Raw genomic sequence first — 20420 nt, forward strand, 5'->3', positions numbered from 1 at the left:
CGTTTCTTTCATCGAGTTTATTCCAATTGTATACAATTATTAACTGTATAAACCTTAGTCTGTGGTTTGTTTCTAACTTCCTATCTAAGCATCTTTCATTCATATATTTGCTAATCGAAATAAATCGATTTATTTCATACTACTCATACACCATACGCTACCTTTCATTTTGATCACTATGAGCCATGTTAAACATTCCATTACTATCATTACTCCCGATTACCTCTAAGCTCATAAAAGGGGTCGATACATTACCATACGCATACTATAATCATTCAAGAACTTATTATTACAGCTAGATTCACCCTTCTTAACTTATTTATCCATACTTAATCCACAAAGACTAAACATTATTTCCATGGTTACTGCTGTTATTTATGCCATGCGTATCTTTTCTACAATGTCTTGTTCAAATGAACATGGCCAACAAGCCGAGCATCAAAATCACACTCCATTCTCGGTTTTCGCCTTTTCGCGCGATTAAACCATAATTATATTCCGGAACCAACCGGTCTAGGCTACGGCCAATATAAAGACCCGTTAGGATTCCAAGAGGTTAATTAAAACCTTCGTTCCAGATTAGGAGCCCAGTAAAAGCTATCGGTGATTTAATCGAACTAAGGAATAATACTTGCAAAGGTAAATACTTTAACTTATTTCCCCTATATGGGCTTGGGTTACGGTATATTAATACCGCTTGATTGAGCATTATATTTTTCCATCGCTTAGGTGGTTAATTAAATAATATGATCGGCTCATCTAAACAGTTTTGTTTCTTAAAAGCCTTTGGGGGGTTTAATGACCGTTGTCCCGGATATCCTTGGCATCATTTTACGAAATGGCCACGACCATCGACATCCCGGTGTAGGCGTACACCCGGTATATATTGTCGACATTAAATTAAAAGACGTAGCCGTTGGTTTTTATACTACGGTTTTACGCAATGTGGTGTGTCTATAAATCTTTAACCCGGCACGACCCGGGCTACTGAACGCATGAAAGAACATGTAAAACGTTCACAAGATTTTAGTAATTTTCCCAAGTTATAAAAGAGTTTGTGCCTTGTGCATTCAAATCAATTTTAATAAACATTTTCAAATGTGTCAGTTGAATGTATTTACCAGTGTAAACTGACGTATTTTCCCCAAAAAGATTAAGTGCAGATACTATACGAAATTGGCTGGTATAAGCTTCCTAAGCATCACGAATAGTCTCGCAAACTCGATGCCGTATCTGAATGAACAATATTTATTTATTTTGATCCGCTGTGGATACATTCGACTTCTGTAATACATTTGATATTACAACCAGAGGTTGAAGTATATATTATCTTTAAAGCTTCCGCTGTGCATTTATATAATTGTGTGGTTTGACTATATTGTTGCCAACATCGTCACGGTAATCCCCCACCGGGCCCACCGGTGAGACACGTGGAAATCGGGGTGTGACATAGAGAGAGACAGAGTTAGAGAGAGAAGTGTGATGGTGAAGGTGCGTGTCCATTGCCTCCAACCGGCCATTCGACTTACATCCTTTCTGCCTCAAGTACGCGTCTCAACAGAGAACGAAAATTTGAGAGAGAGAAAGAACGGTCGGTATTAGAGATAGAAAGAGCTGGAGCGGTTGCTGGTTGCAATCGTTGGAAGGCCGACAGTGACGGTAGTGGTTGGGTAGCTTAGGGTTCCGGTCGGCATGTGTTGTTAGGGTTAAAGTGAAATACGAGAAGCCACAGAGCATTCATCAGACACATTCCGCCTCCATCCTCGATCCTGCCACGACCTACAGCCGGCCACCCTGTTTTGGTCCACTTCTATCCTCAGATTACATGTGTTCTGGTTCTGATTACTTGATTATTATAGAGGGCTCCAATAATCTTGAAGATTATTTCTTCAATATTGAGAAATACTTTTGAGTTATGATAAAAAAAAAACTAATAAACTTCAAAAGATTCGTTGTAGACCAAACAGAAATCCTTGTATTTATATTTACTTTACTTGATCGTCATCTCCCGTTGATGAAAAAACATGGTTTCTGTTTCTATTTTTAAGCTTTTTGGTGTTCTTGATGAAGCTTTTTATTGTTGTGTTCGAATTAGAATTATGGAATATATTAGTGTAGTTGTATGTTTAACGTTGAATTCAAGTAACATGCCATAGAAGAATGGTGGATCTGTCTATGAAGTTAATGCGGTAAAATATCGGATATCGGCTGTGGACCGATATTTGAGATATAGGTTATCCCGGTGAGATATCGGTGGGATATCGGTGATTTTAATACAATGCAAAATTTATATATATAGCAATTTAACACTAATAATTCAGTGATATATTGGTGATATATCGATTATAGCGGGCAAATATCAGTGATATATTGGTTATATCGGTCAAATATCGGTGATATATCGGTTATATCGGTCAATATCATCGATAATATCGGTACCGATATTTTGACCGATATTTGAGACCAATATTTTACTAGGGGACCAATATAACCGATATATCACCGAGATTTACTGCATAGGGATCTGTTCCTTGAACAAGAAAAGCAATACTGGAAGACTCGACCAAGTTATCCACAACAAACAATTGTTTGATTTCATCGCCTCCATGATGCCAAGGAACGGCGTCGTTTGGGATGCCAGCACCGGCTGCGGTCAGGCCGTCACCTCAGTAAGTTATTGTTTCCCTCACTGGTCTCAATTTATGACTTTATGTGTAATCGATATTATTATCTATTATAGTTATTATTTGATTTGTGATTACGTGTGTTTCCATACCAAATTAGATTATTTTGTTGGTATTAGTGAGGGGATGTAGTGTAGTTGCTATTAGTGAGGGGGTGCAGTATTTTGTGGTCATTATAGTTTTGGTATTAGTGAGGGGATGCAGTATTTTGTTCCTCCAAATGCATGGCATCTTATGAATCAACAGGGCATGGTATGACATTCTACGGTTAGTTAATTTGGTCTTTGTCTCTTTACGTGGAGATTAGGTTACTGTTCTTTGTTCGCCCCACTTTGATAGCTAAAAAACCAATTTCTTTTTATAGTTTACATATTTTAAGTAATTTTGAACACGAAAAGATGATAGGTTGAATGATCTTCTGGCTATGAGATTGACATACTAACACTAAATAAGATCATTATGTTTATAAAATTTGCCTGATGTATCTTGCTTGATTTAAGAAAACTAGATTGTACTCCATGTCTCTATAAAGAGCTGTTTTGAATGGTGTAGAATCAAGGTCGAGGTCAGTTATACACATTCAGCCTCACTTATATAAGATTATTAGTTATTTTTTTAAATACACAACTCAAAGATTTATATTATGTATAAAGTGAATTGGGTGGATTTACTTAATGGTCAACCTTTTTTTGAGACTTTAGAAAGTTTGTTTATGTTTTGTAATGTTTGTTTGGAATGTTACATTTACAGAATGGTTTTCAAACATATAGACTGATCTTATACTCATTGATAACCACTAGGTCTCGGCTCAGTGGCCACCGACACCCATTTAAAATCGGCCCGAGGGCCCTTGAGGTCGCGGGTTCGAAACCTGGTAACCCCAGGCTTTTCGTTCCCCTCGGGTTGGCAGGGTATTTGTCGGTCGCTAACTTGGGAAGTGAGATCACTTCCGCGGTCAGGGGTACCGTGCATCTACCCCTTTTTTTATACTCATTGATGTGTTTGTAGTGTTCAGAAAGTTACATGTGCATTGTATCAGAGCCATTTTAATTGTTTTGGGCCTTTGATTGTGGCATAGGATATGAATTGTGGAGTATATTACCTTAAAACTAAATATAATATGTCAAAATGGATTGGTGTCACAATGAGTTTGTCAAAGTGCGTTATTTATGTTGTGCTTCCCAAGAAGAGCTTCTTTTCCCATTTTTGAGTTTTGTAAGAAGTTAGTTTATTATTAACCACATATGAATGAAAACACGTAGGTTTTATGCATGGGATTGTATTAAATGGGTGGGTCGGCTAGGTTAGGTAACGGGTCACTGGATCAAATAGGTTTTATGCTTAATTTGTTTTGAACTTCCTAAATGATCAATGCTTAATTTAATTAGTAAAACTATATTATTATATTTTTACTGAACCAGTTTAGAAAGCTTTGAGTTTGAAGGTCTTCATGTTTGGCTGGACATGCCTACAAGTCATATATATGCGAGTGTATATGACACAAATATTAGATTTTGGTGGTTCTATTACAAAAGAGGGAGGGTTTTAAATTATTAGTCTGCTGGTTTTTGTCTTTTAATGGCAGGCTGGCAACGTTCTCCATTACTGCATTGAGAACATTAAGAATATCGCTCACAAAATGGTTATTCTGATGTTCAGAGGACATCTGCTACCGGCGGTCTATGAGAGGGTACCGCAAAGGTGCATTTTTATTTTGTAATTTAGATTTAAGTTGGCTCGCTATGTGTACTAATTATTTTTCAATGAATATTACAGAGTGAGAGATCAAACGAGGATGATATATTTGGAGAATCTGCACCTAGATCATTAGCTATGCAATGGAAACTTTACCTCATTGAATTCCTTAATTATTAGCTATGCGATGGTGACTTTACTTCATGGTTAGGGTTGCGGCAATCGTCTAGGAAGAATCTTTTGTCATGTAATATTTTGGTTTCGTGGCAATTCGCGCATGCTGTTAGTTTGTTCCCTGTTTACACCCCGCTGCATCGCGACATGGAAGAAGATGAATTGATGAAACGCGTATGCCTTTATAGTGATGTGTTAGATCAATAACCCTACCAATAGTCCTTTAGATTTTTTTATTTGGGTTCATTTTTCATATTACATTCATTTTAATTATTTCATAAATGTTGCACATCTATGCTTACACAATCAGTTGTCCCTTGGTTTGAAACCCAACAAGAGTAGAATTATTTCCAACTGTTTAAACTAGCTAGGCAATAGATAAGTAGAGTAAATTATGTTATTTTTGTCTTTTGTCGCCTTTTTGTCAATAATCTTTTTTTATCATCCCAGATGCTAGCAATACTTCAAAGAAGGGATGCGGGGAACGATATGGGCGTCAAACACCTTTTGTACAGCTGCCAAGTAGGAAAAAAGACGGACCTGCAGTCCGTAGTGCAGTAAGCAACATTGTCAACGTAAATATATTTTGTGCAACTTATGTAACTAACGCACTTAGTGTTAGTAATCTAAGTAGCAACCATAACAAATTTACAAAATCTTGGTTCCAGCTGATGTATCTAACCTAATGGATATAACTCAATGACAGCTAGCTTAACATAGATATAACTCTAGCCCGGCCGCATCGCGGCAGGTTACTTTTCTAGTTTATACTAAAACTCTAAGGGCATCCACAATAATGTGTTTTTAAGCATTGTTTCCCCCCATTTTCCTACATCATTCATTTTTGATTGTCGTGGCTCTTGCTTTTGTGCCCTGTTTTTTAGAATCGTTTTTCCACAAAAACAACCCTAGTCCTTGTAATTATATATGATATAGATTGAGAGATAACTTTAAAAACCGAGTGATGATGTGGTAATGTTTTTAGATTTCTTTGTTGAGTAGGCATGTTTTTGAAAAATAAGTGTTTTTTCTGACGTGACAGCTAACTACGCATGTTTTTATTAAGCTCTAATCGGTGGCATATGACTGCTACAAAATAAACTAATTGAAAATAACCTATCTTTCAACTTGCTTTCGGTTTAGCCCCTTGATTCTTTCACATTCAAATTAATTAGGATTAATTTTCAACGTAGAAAAGAAAGGTGAATGATGTGTGTAGTTGTAGAACGTTCTCTAGATATAAGTTACTCAAAAATACCAAAATCAGTAGCATGTTTATATGTAACTTAAAAAAAGTGGAAAATTACCAAAATAGTCTTAGTTAACCAAATTTTTTTAAAATAAACATGGAAATTTAGCGTTTACAAAAGTAGTCAGCCCTCACTTTTGTTGGCCTAAACAGTTAGGATTTAGCCTATATATTTTGCCACCGGCTAAGGCTTATCCTGCCCTTTGTAGGCTTAAATTTTGCTGAGTTAGGGTGAGAGGGGCACTCCCCTCTTAGGGGAGTCCCCTCTCTTACGCACACCCAATCAAGTTATGCCACGTCAACTCCTCTCTTAAACTCCCCTCACACCCCAATTTGATGGCGGCACTCCCCTCTTAGGTGACTTGTTTTTTATTAAAAAAAAAGAAAATAATTGATTGGTTGAAAATGAGGGTGACCCCACCATCTCCTCTCTCCTTCTTCGGTGAAACCTCCACGATCCCCCTCCCTGCACCCCCTCCCCGCACCGATGGCGGCGGTGTTCCCGAGCGGTGAATTGGGTCACCGATCCCCCTCCCCGAGAGTGCCACGTATACCCTTAGCCCGAGCTTTTGGAGGATAAGGCTTCTCGGGTAGCTAAAATTTAGTGTTTATTTAAGAAACTCTTGATCAAGAAAGACTATTTTTGTAATTTTCCTGCAACTTGATCCATGTATCCTTTTCATAATCCAATCACCAAACCCTTGCCCACAATAAGTGTCATACATCTTCTTAATTTCAGTGTTTAGTAAGTTTTATGAAAGTAAAGTAAGCAAGGATGGATGGGATAGGAAGAGAGATGATGTGGTGTGGTGGTGTTCTCTTTTTTCTTTATTTATGGTGTGGTGGCCTGACACTGAGCATGATTTATATTGATTTGACCTGAGGGAGAAGGTATCTTTGGCAGTCAAAACTACAGGTAAGAGCTTTTAGGGACCAGTCAGTGTTTACGAGTTTTAAATCTCCCCAAGAAAGAAACTGCCAAATAGGGATTCATAAACACCATCACTACCAACCAACCTCCTGCCTCATTCTACCCATCATAAACAGAAAAGCATATTTAGAAGACACAAGTGCTAAAAGATTTCAAGTTGTATGTACATGACAAACAAGTACGTAACTATCAAGTAAGATTATTAGTTTAAGAGTGTAAAATAAATAAAACATGCATACATTTTGAATAGGGGAAATCTCCAAAATGGCCTTGACAACTTTTCCAAACTAGCCAATCCAGACGTCTTGTGGAGACGTCTCCACACACCCGTAACGTCTTAAGAATTCACCAATTAAATGGCTCCACGTTTCCGACAACCTGGTGACGTCTCTTAAATGGCTTGGGGTCTTAGCCGAGACGTGTGAAGGTGGCTTGAGACGTTACCCACGGCTTCCACCTTGAGCTGGCTTCTCACGGTACACAACATCAAAAAACTTATTTCAAATCGACTTACTTTTTGTTAATTCACAATTTAAATACCAAATTTCATGATCAGGAGCTACAAAAACGGATACGTATGGCATGATCTATCAGAAGACGACTTAATCGACGTAACAAACGGTCATGATTACGTCCTCAAAGGATCAGAGCTTCTTCAAGCTCAACCACCGGATGAAACAAACCACACCGGAGACGATAGCGCCAGCGCTGCACCGGTGGCTATTATTAGAAGACGGAATCAATCATGGAGCTCGTTTGATAATCCACAAGAATACATGGTTGTGAAATGCGAATCAAGCAGAGAACTGGCTGCGAATTTTGCGGCCGATGCAGCAACACAGACTGAGGAGCAACGGAGGCGGCGGAGTGTTGATGGAGGACGGAAGGAGCAGGTGGTGGTGGCGGTGGGGACGGAGGAGATTCCGTCTCCACCGCCTTCGAATTCGAGCTTGGGGGGAGTGAATGGAGCAAGATATGTTGATCGGACGGTGGAGGATCAGCATGGTGGAAGCCGTGGGTAACGTCTCAAGCCACCTTCAGACGTCTCGGCTAAGACCCAAGCCATTTAAGAGATGTCACCAGGTTGTCGGAAACGTGGAGCCATTTAATTGGTGAATTCTTAAGACGTTACGGGTTGTGGAGGCGTCTCCACAAGACGTCTAGATTGGCTAGTTTGGAAAAGTTGACCGGGTCAAGGCCATTTTGGAGATTTCCCCTTTTGAATATGTTTATTATAATATATACACAGTCAGTAGAGTCTAGCTTTCTCCTGAGTAGAAAGTTTCTGAGCATATTGGGTTTGCATGTGATCTGGTGCAGGCAGGGTTTGAACAGTCCCCTGAAAACTCCTAGCATATGCACAAACACACCTGCTCAGTCTTACTCTTGCTTTTCTTTTCTTTTCACAATGGGGCTAGCAACAACAGGAATCCATCCTCCCTATATATAATTGTTTATTGGGAAAATGATTTCTCCTCCTTTGTTTACAAAAATAGATGGATACAATACAAAATACAGGCCTTTTCATTTACTCACCCACAAGTGTGTTTTCAAATGAAAATGGTCAAAATGATATAATAATAATAATAATAAGAAAGGAGCTAAAAGATTAACAAACCATGTATAGCTAAATTACATGCATGTAATTTTCCCTTAATGTTGGGGTCCCTTAACCAAATCATCCCTGAAACCTTGACCACTAATATACATGTACAAGAATAATGGAGTGGGGATACAAAAGGTGCCATTTTTGTCAACTTATATACAGTGTCATGAAAGCCAATCATAAAAAGCAAGTGAGCGAGTTGAGTAATTAGCGTACAAACATGGGCCGAACTTTCATTATCCCATTAGCTTTTAAAAATATTATCTCTATTTGGTTCTTTTTTTAACGTGAAACAAATGTATTTAAAAATATTATCTCTATTTGGTTCTTTTAAAAATATTTAAGTTCAGCCACTACGTTCAAAAAGAAATTTAGTTTATCAATCAAGATTCAAGAGGTTGCACCTTCAAATCCAACTAAAGCAAGTGAGCATAGTTGTCAATAGCGATCGTAGTGATCGCTATGGCGCGCTATTTAGCGTATAGGTATAGTGTCGCTATTAGGATTGTAGCGATGGATAGCGAGAATAGCGACACCTTATTTATTTATTATTTTTTTAAATAGCAAATATAGCTATAAAAATAGTTGGATTTCAGGTTTTTGTTGAATATACATGTAAAATAGCATATATAAGGGTATTTTGATATACTATACATATATCGATATTCACTGTGTAGCATATTGGTACCTTATCGCTATTTGTCGTTATTCGCCATTAACAACTATGCAAGTGAGTGAGTAGTTACCGTTTTAAAAGAAAAGCCTAAGTTGTGTTTGAGGGTATGAAAATGAAAATCTTAGATGATGCATGTTTGGTTTGAGAGTATGTGTTTAAAGGGATATACCCACCCACAAGGCTATCCGGTATACTCCACGGAAGGGGAGTGGGGAGGTGATGTGGAGGGAGTGTGGAACACTCAGCCACCGGGTCGTTTTGTTTCTTGTGAAGCATTTTTGCAATTTTCAATTCAAATCTTTATTTCTTGTGTAGAACTGATATTGATCAGTTGTTTTGTTTTGGCACAACAATTCTTTCCAAGGTATCCTCCTCACCCTATCCTTTGATTTTCCGGAGTCTCCCCTTAGTTTCTACTTTGCAATGATTTCAATCCGCAACACTAGATCTCTCTTCTCTCCCTATTTATTTAATTTTCTTTTTAAAATATGGGAAAAAGGGGTTAGGGACTTAGGGATGAGAGATGGGTATAACATATGTTGAATGGTGGATGTGAGGAAATGATAATGTTATGTTTAGGGACCAGGGAAGTGTATAACGCATAGCCTAATAAGACCAAACTTTACCTTAAAGCTATGTGTGTCGTGCAATTTTCTCTAGTATTTTGAGTAGTTTTGACATAATACTAAAGTAATTAAAATGGCTTAATTATGTTTATGTAGATAAAACACACCCACTTAATTATTTGTAAGCGTATCATACGCTGCACACATATATTTATATCTTGACAGTATACATCCGGGCCCTAGGCTCATAAGAAGGGTGCATGTAAATTAGAAAAGAAAAATAGTCATATAATGGGGTAGCTAGTAGTGTACGTAACTAATTAAATGATAAATGTGGAAGCTTTTTCTTGGTCTGTAAACATAAAGTTGTCGTATGTAGTTATTATCCTAGGCCTAGCTAGTAGATAGTAAAGAAGAATCAATAACTCTTGAGTCGGTGTATGTATGTATGATAAATTCAACACCATATAATATATGTGTATATATTGTGTTTGTACATGTGTTATATGGATTTCCGTAAAGGTGGCAGAAATATAGAAACGTAAGGCAAGCAAACAATGACAGGCCTGAATAGTAGTATTGTTTGTGTAGTGCACTGCCCTGCACTGCACACCCCTCAGCAACACAACAAATTTAGCCAGTTCACTGCAGTGGACTCATTTGAGACCTCTCTCTCTCTCTCCCCTTCTCTGTGTGTTGTGTGTGTGAGAGAGAGAGTTCACTAGATTCATTCCCTACCCTATAAACATAGGAACCCATGATCTCCCCTTGACATAAAATTTTCAAAAGAGAGAGACCGAGACCAAGATGATGATGATGAGTACTACAAGCAGTAACCAAAATCCAAATGTGTTCACAGCATCACAATGGGAAGAACTGGAACAGCAAGCTTTAATCTACAAGTATATGGTTTCAGGTGTTCCAGTTCCAACTGATCTCATCTTGTCTGTCAGAAGAAGTTTGTATAACACCTCAGCTTCATCACTATCTAACCAACACACCTCCTCCTGTAAGTACATACATACATACATACATCATCTAATCTAATCTGCTTCTTATTTACTGTTTCAATGATTATATATATATATGGTTATTGTAGTAGGAATATGGGAAGCTGGATCAAGCTTTCCATACAATCAGTTGTATCAGATTGGTGGGTATGGTGGCAGAAAGATAGATTTAGAACCAGGAAGATGCAGAAGAACAGATGGAAAAAAATGGAGGTGCTCTAAAGAAGCTTACCCCGATTCAAAATACTGCGAGAGACACATGCACAGAGGTAGAAACCGTTCAAGAAAGCCTGTGGAATTCTCTTCTTCTTCTTCTTCATCTTCATCTGCTGCCACAAGTGTTAATAATGTTTCTTCTTCATCAGCAATCTCCAAATCAATCGATGCTTACCCTCCTCCTTTCTCAACTTTTATGGATTCTTCATCTTATTCTCACCAAACCCTTAAAGATTACAGGTTTTTCTTTCTTTCTTGTTTGATTATGTGTTTGTTTTATGTTTAATTAATTGCAGACATGATGTTGTTAATTAGCATTTAACAGGCAGATGCAAGGAATGAAGGATTTAGGAGAGGATGAGAGATCATCAGCAGCAGCAGCAGCTTACTTTCAACTAAATGATCCTTACACCGCCACTACACAATCTGGTCAACAAAACTACTCTCATTTCAGTTTTCAAAACCTGAAAGATGAGCAGAAGAAGGAGCAAGGGCAGCACTGTTTTGTGATGGGTACTGATTTCATAAAGCCATCAGAAGAACATGAACCCACCAAATCCACTACCACAAAAGTTAATGAAACCACCAGTAAACAACCATTCCACCACTTCTTTTCACCACCAAAAGCCACACTGCTTAACCCTAACCATGACCCAAACTGGGGTGAAGTTGACCACCCAAAGGCCCCTTTGTCCACCCAAGACCTTTTCCAATCCAAACCAAGACCTTACTGGTAGTAACTAATAATAATAATCAGTGGATCAATGGATGTAATAACTAGGTTTTGTTTTCAAGAATGTTTTGTTTAATGTCATTGTTAACAGAAGCATGCAAGTGCATTTTTAGGTTAGAGTGGTAGGGCAACAAACAGGAGAATTAGATGTTGGGGCATGGGGGGTAAAAGTGTCTGAAATTCACTTGTCATTATCAAGAAAATTGTAACATTGCATCCCCCCACTTTCATATGTCTGAATCTGAATAATACTATTACTACTATCCAATCCCACTGCTCTTTATTTAAGTATCTATCTACCTTAGGCTGTATTATTTCAACTCTACAGTCGGTCAAAGCAAATGGTTGACTTAATAAATGCATTCTAACTTGAACATCAAATTGTAGTTCAAATATTCAAGTTAAGAATATGCCAATTAAAAGTGGTATTTTTTTGTGTTTAATTTAAAAATGTGCTGAATAAAGTTGGAAGGTAGATGCTTCAAAAGTACAATCCTTTGTAGAGGGACACTGAGACAAGAACTGTCTACTTAATGTCTATCATCCACAAACATATGTTATCTTGATACATCTATATCCACTAGGTAAGGCAAATTATACTCCCCCTCTCCCCACATTTTTTAATTTATAGAATACCAATATATGATACTACAATAATGAGGATAATAACTAAATATAAGACTATTGTGAGGCAGAACAGTATAAGTTCTTTTGTAATGTAATTATGTTTTCAAGAAGACCACCAATGGTGTGTTTAGATCAAGGATAATGATAGAAGGTGCCTGTTTGGTGGTCAAAACTGATCACCAAATGGTGTGATCAAGTTTTTAAATCCAGATGAAGTATATGGGGGTAGTATTTATTTTGTCACTTGAGTAACATTTCCTTTATACTTTAGGGAAATAGTCGCCATTCTCCAAAGAAGTAGATTTATTGTTTATATTTGGAAGATTAAGTATTATAAGTTATCTATTTAGATTTATTATTAACAAAAATAAAGACATGGCCAAACAGTTATTGTCTTTGTAAATAGGTTTTTTTTGGTAGAACAAATATAAATAATAATAAATTTAATGGTTGCTCTAAGATTCTTTATATATAAAATTTATAATATGGTGATGAATATTGACTTTTTTTTGTCTTTTGTGATTTTTTTAATAGTAAACTTTTGGGGTTTTCCATTTTAGTAACAAAACTTTGATTTCTAATAATTTACCACAAAAGTTAATTGTGTTTAATTTTTTATTAGTTTTTGTTTAATTTTTTTTTCTCAGATTTGGTCGCCGTTTGATTGCTACTTAGCACACTGTCTAATGGTCACATTTGACCCCTCAGGTTTTTTTTACCCCTCGAATTTTAATACATGTCGAGATAAATTCAACTTCGTCTACTACGTATTACGTCACGTGAGTCATTTTTGTTAGAAATTCAGGTTTTATAAGTTTTTTCCTTAACTTTTGTTATCATTTGCTTGCTACTTAGCATGATTTTATGCCTCATGCCCCGCGAAGTGGCGCCTTAAGACTAGTTAATTATATTTGAGAATCTTGGATATAAAAAAAAATCGTATAGATTTAATACATTTACCTTCATGAGGGTTGTCTTTTTATTTCTTCTATCTGGTAATTATACGGTACTTAATTGTTTACTTAAAATTAGTTTTTTTTAAACGCATATGTGGAGATTTTTTTTTTAAGATTTAAACTTTTTCTTGAAAAGATATATAAATAAAGTCCAGAAAACTTGTTAAGTTACATCAAAACAGAAGGTAAACGGGCAACAAGCTGCGCCGCCAATCCTTTCTGAATTGCAAACCCCAACCTCCCGAACACAAACCCTGCCCCCCTGGGGTCGAACAATTGTTGTGGATAACCCGTTGAACCCTCGTCAAGAAGTTGATGACTTTTGGCGCTAGGGAGCCAAAAGTATCAAAGGCAAAAAGGATAAAGACATGTTGGTTCTCTGCGCAAGCTTTAGCGTGCTTATCCACTTTCTTTGATTCTGCCTTTCTTGCTGCTAGTTCAGCTACAAACCCGTTTTCCCTTAAACCAACCAAAGGGGAAACCCCCGTGAGGTCTACACAAGCATGTTTCCCCCCAGCCCAGCCAAAGACGAGTAGATCCGCTGGTCGCGGAGTAGATCTCCCTTACATAGGGTCCGTGGAGATGTAGATAAATGATATAAAAGGGGTTTTTTGATTTATCAAAAATTATGACAAGAAAAGGAAAAAAAAAATACAAACAACAAACCAAATCACTCAATTTTTTGATTAACGGTTCACAATTATTTACATTTTGTACCTTTTACATACAATTACGTATGCTTCTCTTCATGTAATCTCTTCATGTATGAGTAATAGCTTATACACGTGTAAGATATAAACCTAAACAAAAAAAAATATACATTGCATTTCTGTCATTTTCTTGCATATTGAAATATAAATGACTGATTTTGTTCCTCTCAATAAATATAAACACTGTGTTATCGTCAGTCTGGACAAGGACTATTAATGCTTTCATCTATTTGAAATTGTTACAACCACTTTTGCTTAAAATCATCAATGCATACGTACACAAATGTCACTAAAAACAAACTTTCTCCACTTCAATTCCAAAACAACTTCAAAAAGGATAACATAATAACATTCAAATGAAGTTAATACATAACATCTAAAATGAAAACAATACATGTGCATGACAAACTTAACCCCATGAAAAGGATATTCATCAGATGAGACGTATTGTCACCTTCTCTATCATGCTATGAAAAGATTCCATTTTGATAAATGGATTTCCATTTTTTTGATAAAATAAATTCATTTAAGCAAAGGAATCAGGCCCAAATTTTGAATATGGTTCATACTTCATAGTCCGATTCTGATTCGGTATTAAACCAACATCATTCTGCTACTATACGGTCCGGTTCTAGGTTTCAACAATTCCAGTTTTTGGTTCCTGGTTCAAGTCTGGTTATGGACTGCTGCACCCTCCTAGACTTGCTACACGTCTGATTGGACCATGTGTTCGGTAACAGTTCGTACTGAATCACCACAAAGGCATTAAGTATAGGCAGACCCGTAGTAAAAATGCAAACCACGAGCAGGCCAAAACATAGAACACACACACTAATAACCTTAATAAATCATTCTTAACCCACACTAAGTCGCTAATAGGCTAACCTGAAACCTGATTGTGGTCAACACCGTATATAATTCGGTTCAGTTCATTGTTCGCCCTTAAGGCCCTAACTTGCATATTACATACTATACTCCACATGTAACCAACTTGAAACCTCCATAAATAACTTTTTTTTACCTCTATGATAACTATGATCGTTTGACAGGTAACATAAATGAATCCCTATGCCAAATTTATACCAAAAACATTTACTGATTCACTCAGTAAAGAAACTTTTACCAACTAGCCAACTACTTCCTGAGAAGGTTCATATTTGAGTGTTCAATGATTTGTGGAAGAATTATTTCTATGTACAAAAATATATGACACGGTTAACCATGTACCAAGTATTATAGGTAAAGGTATCTGAAGAATATTGAATACCACATTGGAAATGATCGAATAATAGCTCAACTCAAGTATTCAACATGATCATCTCGAGGGTAACATGTAATCGGAAACCTAGCCTTTCAATGCCACATTCTTGTTGGCATTACTATAAACCAAAATACCTAATATGTACTTTATTCACCAATGTACAAAAACGCGATGTGTGGATCCTATTGGATCTTTAAAGTGCATCGTTAGGGTAGGATGTTGAATGTAGGAACTGATAGCTTTAACAAAACCAAGAACAAAGACTATAATTATTTTAACAGATGATGGCACCAACTTAGGTGAGTTGTTTTTAATGGTAGATGTTTGTGTGGTGAGTGATAGGCATTTCCACTAAAATCCATCACTAGTGATGGAATAAGAATAATGCTCGATGACATGGCGGAAATTGATTGGATGTTGTGAGTGATGAGTGAGTGGTGAGTGATGGGCGCCCCTACCCCCCTTAGAAAGGGCGAGGGTGGAGGGGTGGCGTGTAGAATTAATCAGCAACAACCTGAAAGAAGAGGATGTCCCAACCATAGATGGAGCTCGTGTTGAGTGCTCGTAGGTCAACTTCAATGTGGATGGCTTTTTTTTAACCCCTCAATCTTGGACTGGGTCAAAAGGTACATAGAAAGCAATAAGGCGTTTGGAGTGGTTCCTCAGGTTCAACTCCAACATCTACTTCAGCAATGGGAATCCTAGAAATGCGCTATATGCCTATATCTGCGACTACACGCCTAGCTGCGAATTCCTAGGTTACTCATATGGCGAAATAAAAGAAACTTATAAGTTAGCCAAATTGGTTTAGTTTGATCGTAGGTTTCTCTCCATGTGATATGTAACAGTTTGCCTGATAAAGGATATGCATATTATGCAACTCATCTAATATTTAGCCACTCTCACCCGGTTACAATCACAAGATGCAAGTCTGCCCATCGGTCAGATCCAAATGAGATATAACAAAAAAGTATGAGCTATTGAAATATAATAAGAGGTATCAGCACGAGCTTAGGAAAACTATAAAACGTAACAACAAGGCCTGAAAAAGTATCAGAAAACCCTTCTGAATGATAAATTTACCCCATTAGGAAGAAATAACCATCTAAGTCAAAGCGACCCACAGCTAAAGAGCTAGTAAAATGCAATGGTCAAACCAATTTTGGATACAATCTAAAAAGATTAATCATATTTACCAAATGAAATTCCCGTATAACAAGTTTTTTGCAGCTGTACAAGTTTTGCTACATTCTCCAAATTAGCCCCAAGCCATAGAGCATGCATAGTTAACCACCAATTTCCCATCAATTCCAAAGTTCTGCAGCACCAAAGTATGTACAGTTACATGAAAGAGTAGCGTATGAGTTATCTTATTCAGAGTTCAGGTCACATTCAGTACCCAACCCACTTATTTTCCCGGGAAAGTTAACAAATACATAGAAACTTACATCGTACAGGTCATTCACTAGTTGGTCTGGACTTGGGGAGAAGGCACTGTTCACATAAACAAACTGTAAAGGGATAAAAAGGGCATATCATTAACTGATGTAATCAAAGATTGTTGCACTCTGAAGTAGATGCCATAAAAACTAGTTACCAGAGTCTCCTTGTGAAGTTGGCGACGAAGAAAATCAATCACCTTAGAAAATTTATCGGTTCCAGCAATCTGAAAATATAAGAAATCATTTACATAATCAACAACAACGTGAACAATGTGTTTGCAGCTTGATTATAATTCGCAAGGGCTGGTACATTAAATAAATAGTACAACAAAGAAGATAGCATAATTGAAGTATTGCACAAATTATCATTTAGCAACCAAAACAATAAGTACTTGAATATTTTTAACTATTGATATCTTTTTGTGGAGTTTAAATCTAGGGTAAATTACTTTTTGAGTCCCTATGTTTTAGTGTCAAAAAGTTTAACGACCTGAGTCCCTATAAGCATTTTCTTTAACCATTTGAGTCCTTTTGAGTCCAAATTTTAACCTTTTGATTCCAATTTTTTGGACTCAAATCGTTATAAAATAAACAAAATTGGACTCAAAACGTTATAAAATAAATGATTAGGGACTCAGAGCGTTAAACTTTTTGATTTTGGACTCAAGTGGTTAAAACCACTAAAACACAGGGACTCAAAAAGTAATTTACCCTTAAATCTATGTAGTTAATATCGCCGATACATCACTGATATATCGGTTATCGGTCCCCTGGTGAGATATCAGTGCAAAATAAATATCGGTCAGAATATTTTAGGCGCTATTGACCAATATATCACTGATTTTCCCGACATTAGTACCTTTCTCCTTAGTTCTAGCATTCGGCTTTCTTCTTATTGCTGCTGTTAGTGTTTTAAGTCTTAATTGTTATTGTTAGTGTTTTAAGTCTTAACCAGTTCCTACTTGCTACAATTGTTGGTGTTTTGCAAGTTGCAAAAGGTTAATTTGTTAATGGTAGGAGAGTATACTGAATTGTTAGTGTTAAATGGTTATATATCTAAATTCAGAATGATACTAAAATTACCGATATCCCGCCGCGATTACGTTTAAATTCAGCAAAATATTGCATATAAGCAAAAGGTAAAAGCCGATTATGTGATCAGATGAATGTATACAATCCATATCAGTATTCTTAACTCTAATAACATACACAAGTGAGCTTATGACGATCACCTAGGGTTTTCAAAAATCTACAACAGGTACGAGTTATCATAAGAAGATCTCCAGTCAATTTGGTTAAGAGTGAAGAGTACCTTGAATTTTGCTTGTTTGAGAATCGGAGCATCACCAGTAGCTCTCAAATGCACAACAACTGTTATTCAAAGGCCAATTAACAACAAATATCATTGCAAACCCTAATCAATCGTAGTTTATGAACAGAATGAAACTAAAATCTGTTGTTGGAGTAACTGATTTTGATGATAGTGAAGTTACCTTTACGAGAAGCAATCGGATTGTCTGAAGCCATTGAAACGGTTTTCGATCCCTGATTCACAACTTATGGTCCGTAACTGAATCCAATAAAATCCATAGAAAAATGATAATGGTCCCGGGTCGGGTCGGGGCTCCGTCTTAATAAGGCTTGAGGCCTAAAGGTAAACAACTAAGAACTTGTCCTGTCCGGTTTTGGGCTCAGGCCCATTTGTGCATATTTAACCAAACATCAATGATCAAGCAATTATGAGAGAGAAGAAATACTACACTTTTTAAATGTAACAAAACAAGTGAGAAGAAATACTACAATTTTTAAATGTAACAAAAATAACAGTTTGCATGCCAAAGGGAACCTTCAGGGTATACCATCACCACGCTCGTTTTTCTATGGTTTTACAACATTTTAAATTTATGACCATGCTAATAAATGTGCACAAACAACATATTAAAACCAACTATTATTTCACAGGAGGATATTTTAACAAAACAATATAAAAGAAAAAAAAATTAAACGGGTTTTAATATGTAAAATATGAAAGAAGGGTTAAATGTCATTTTAGTCCCTGTGGTTTTGGTCATTTTGTCTGTTTAGTTCAAAGGTTTCATTTTTCGCCTGTGGGTCCAAAAAGGTTTCACCGTTGCCGTTTTAGTCCACTGAGTTAACTTCATCCATTTTTTCTGTTAATGAGAAGGTTAATTTGGTCATTTTATATAGCCGAATTGCCCTTCTAGTTAACGTAATTACATATAAAATAACCGAATTGTCCTTCTCTTTAACAGAAAAAATGGATGAAGTTAACCCAGTTGACTAAAATGGGAACGGTGAAACCATTTTAGACCCACAGACGAAAAATGAAACCTTTGGACTAAACTGGCAAAATGACCCAAACCACAGGGACTAAAATGGCATTTAACACTATGAAAGAATTTAGAAAATGAAACGAGTAAACGTCTCCAATGGAACCGACAAAATGACTTTTCATTGGCCTGGTTAGGAATTATGATATGGGGTGCGAACAAGGGGTTCAACCAAAATATCAAGGGGTGCGATTAGGATTTTAGCCTATAAAACACACTAAAAAATTTATGTAAGGGGGGCGCCCACCCTCCCAACCCCTCACTTGGGTCCGGCCCTGTTTTGGGCAGTTGGGCTTCAAGAGATTATGGTAGAAAACCAGTGGAAAAAAGACTCAAACCTAAAACCTCTCCTAGAGAGGAATTATGTCTATGCCACTACACACCTCTTAATTCTTAAAGGTTCTAGTCCATGTGACATGTGTACAATCCCTTCCAATAGTAGAATCTGCTACTTGAGTTATTCTCATAAAAGTTGAATAACTAAAACAATCATAGATGTATTATCATGACTGTAAATTCAATTGGACACCATTATTTTGAACTTCTGACGAATGGGGACCCTGACAGAGACAACCCATGAATAGACAGTGCTATGCAAAGCTTAAAAACCAAAATTGTCTGCATGATGAAAGGAAAGGTACAATGATCAATCTTGATACTAACTTTCATATTTTTATTTATTTGTTGAGGATTTTGCAAATGCAACATACTAGTGAACTAAGCTTACACATAACTGTCACATTTTTTTTTTGAACGACCAACAAACTCAATCTCGAGCACTCTCAGGGCACCCACTGGACAAACGGAGTACTCCGAGAGTAACCCGAGTCCACCACCAATTCCGGGGAAAACCCGGTAACCCACTCGCCCGTAGGCACGGCAGTGAAATTACCGGTAAAACCTGTTTGGCTCAAGGATCTAACCCAGGTTTCCCTGTGTCTCCTATCATTGCCCACTAGTGCCTCACTCTGCACCAAGTGGGAGTCGAACTTGCATCTCTCAATAGAAATGCAAGCACTTCACCACTTGATCTAGAGATTATTGGCCAAAACTGTCACATTTAAAACAAAGAATTGTTGATTATCTGGTCTTTGAAGTTTCTTTTCAGTTCTAACTTGTTTTTCACAACTTAGAAATAAAACCCACATAGAATCCTCAACTCTCATGAACCCACACCCAAATCTGAAACCTCTGAATGTTAGTGTTTTGTTTTTACTGATTACAAACCCAAAGGCACACACCAAAACTTTTGCCTTCGTCACTGGTCGTAAGAGTGTTTGATCGACGAGTGCAATGTGGTAAATGGTTACATGCGAGTATTCTCGCAGGGGGGGGGGGAGTGTGCGAGGGGGAGGGGTACTTTTTTATATGTCTTATTACTGAAACTATTATTATTAAAAAAAAAAATACGATAGCAAAGGTCATGTTAGATGTCAAATCGGTAGAAATTAGCGACAACTATATAAATTAAAAACCTTCTAGCATGTCACATGTAACAAGCAAACTAAACTAAGATAAAAACATCATCAGCGG

At 36.9% G+C, this 20420-nt stretch overlaps 2 protein-coding genes and 1 long non-coding RNA gene across 4 annotated transcripts; 2 read left to right on the forward strand and 1 right to left on the reverse strand.

Annotated features, from left to right (window-relative positions):
- The first annotated feature begins 1456 nt into the window (after positions 1-1456).
- Positions 1457-4528, forward strand: LOC110880274. Its single transcript, XR_002559323.2, has 3 exons — positions 1457-2669; positions 4270-4385; positions 4461-4528. It is a non-coding gene; the product is annotated as an uncharacterized LOC110880274 (long non-coding RNA).
- A 5623-nt stretch (positions 4529-10151) lies between these two features.
- Positions 10152-11811, forward strand: LOC110880275 (growth-regulating factor 6). 2 transcript variants are annotated; one of them, XM_022128856.2, is made up of 4 exons: positions 10152-10590; positions 10681-10860; positions 10957-11047; positions 11133-11811. In XM_022128856.2, exons 1-4 carry the CDS (start codon positions 10389-10391, stop codon positions 11542-11544), a joined length of 885 nt encoding a protein of 294 aa, XP_021984548.1. In that variant the 5' UTR covers positions 10152-10388; the 3' UTR covers positions 11545-11811. The 2 variants fall into 2 exon arrangements, with proteins under 2 accessions (XP_021984548.1, XP_021984547.1); XM_022128855.2 differs by having other exon boundaries at positions 10159-10590; positions 10681-11047.
- Positions 11812-16085: 4274 nt separating this feature from the next.
- On the reverse strand, positions 16086-18183 carry LOC110880276 (ubiquitin-like protein ATG12). The gene is made up of 5 exons (XM_022128857.2): positions 18030-18183; positions 17849-17907; positions 16692-16760; positions 16543-16605; positions 16086-16412 (listed from the first exon to the last, which is right to left on the reverse strand). The coding sequence occupies exons 1-5, from the start codon at positions 18061-18063 to the stop codon at positions 16353-16355; spliced, it is 285 nt and encodes a 94-aa protein (XP_021984549.1). The 5' UTR covers positions 18064-18183; the 3' UTR covers positions 16086-16352.
- Between the last annotated feature and the right edge of the window lie 2237 nt (positions 18184-20420).

This window comes from Helianthus annuus, chromosome 9 (assembly GCF_002127325.2).
Source record: "Helianthus annuus cultivar XRQ/B chromosome 9, HanXRQr2.0-SUNRISE, whole genome shotgun sequence".
Lineage (NCBI taxonomy): Eukaryota > Viridiplantae > Streptophyta > Magnoliopsida > Asterales > Asteraceae > Helianthus > Helianthus annuus.

What these genes read in the sequence shown, in the direction of transcription:
- LOC110880276 (XM_022128857.2), bottom strand. Translation starts at nt 18,063, where the DNA reads ATGGCTTCAGACAATCCGATTGCTTCTCGTAAAG. An exon ending in TCCGATTGCTTCTCGTAAAG is followed by an intron (nt 17,908 to 18,029) that starts GTAACTTCACTA and finishes TTTGAATAACAG; the next exon opens with TTGTTGTGCATTTGAGAGCT. An exon ending in AACTTCACAAGGAGACTCTG is followed by an intron (nt 16,606 to 16,691) that starts GTAACTAGTTTT and finishes ATCCCTTTACAG; the next exon opens with TTTGTTTATGTGAACAGTGC.
- LOC110880275 (XM_022128855.2), top strand. Translation starts at nt 10,389, where the DNA reads ATGATGATGATGAGTACTACAAGCAGTAACCAAAATCCAAATGTGTTC. An exon ending in TAACCAACACACCTCCTCCT is followed by an intron (nt 10,591 to 10,680) that starts GTAAGTACATAC and finishes TGGTTATTGTAG; the next exon opens with TAGGAATATGGGAAGCTGGA. An exon ending in CAAACCCTTAAAGATTACAG is followed by an intron (nt 11,048 to 11,132) that starts GTTTTTCTTTCT and finishes AGCATTTAACAG; the next exon opens with GCAGATGCAAGGAATGAAGG.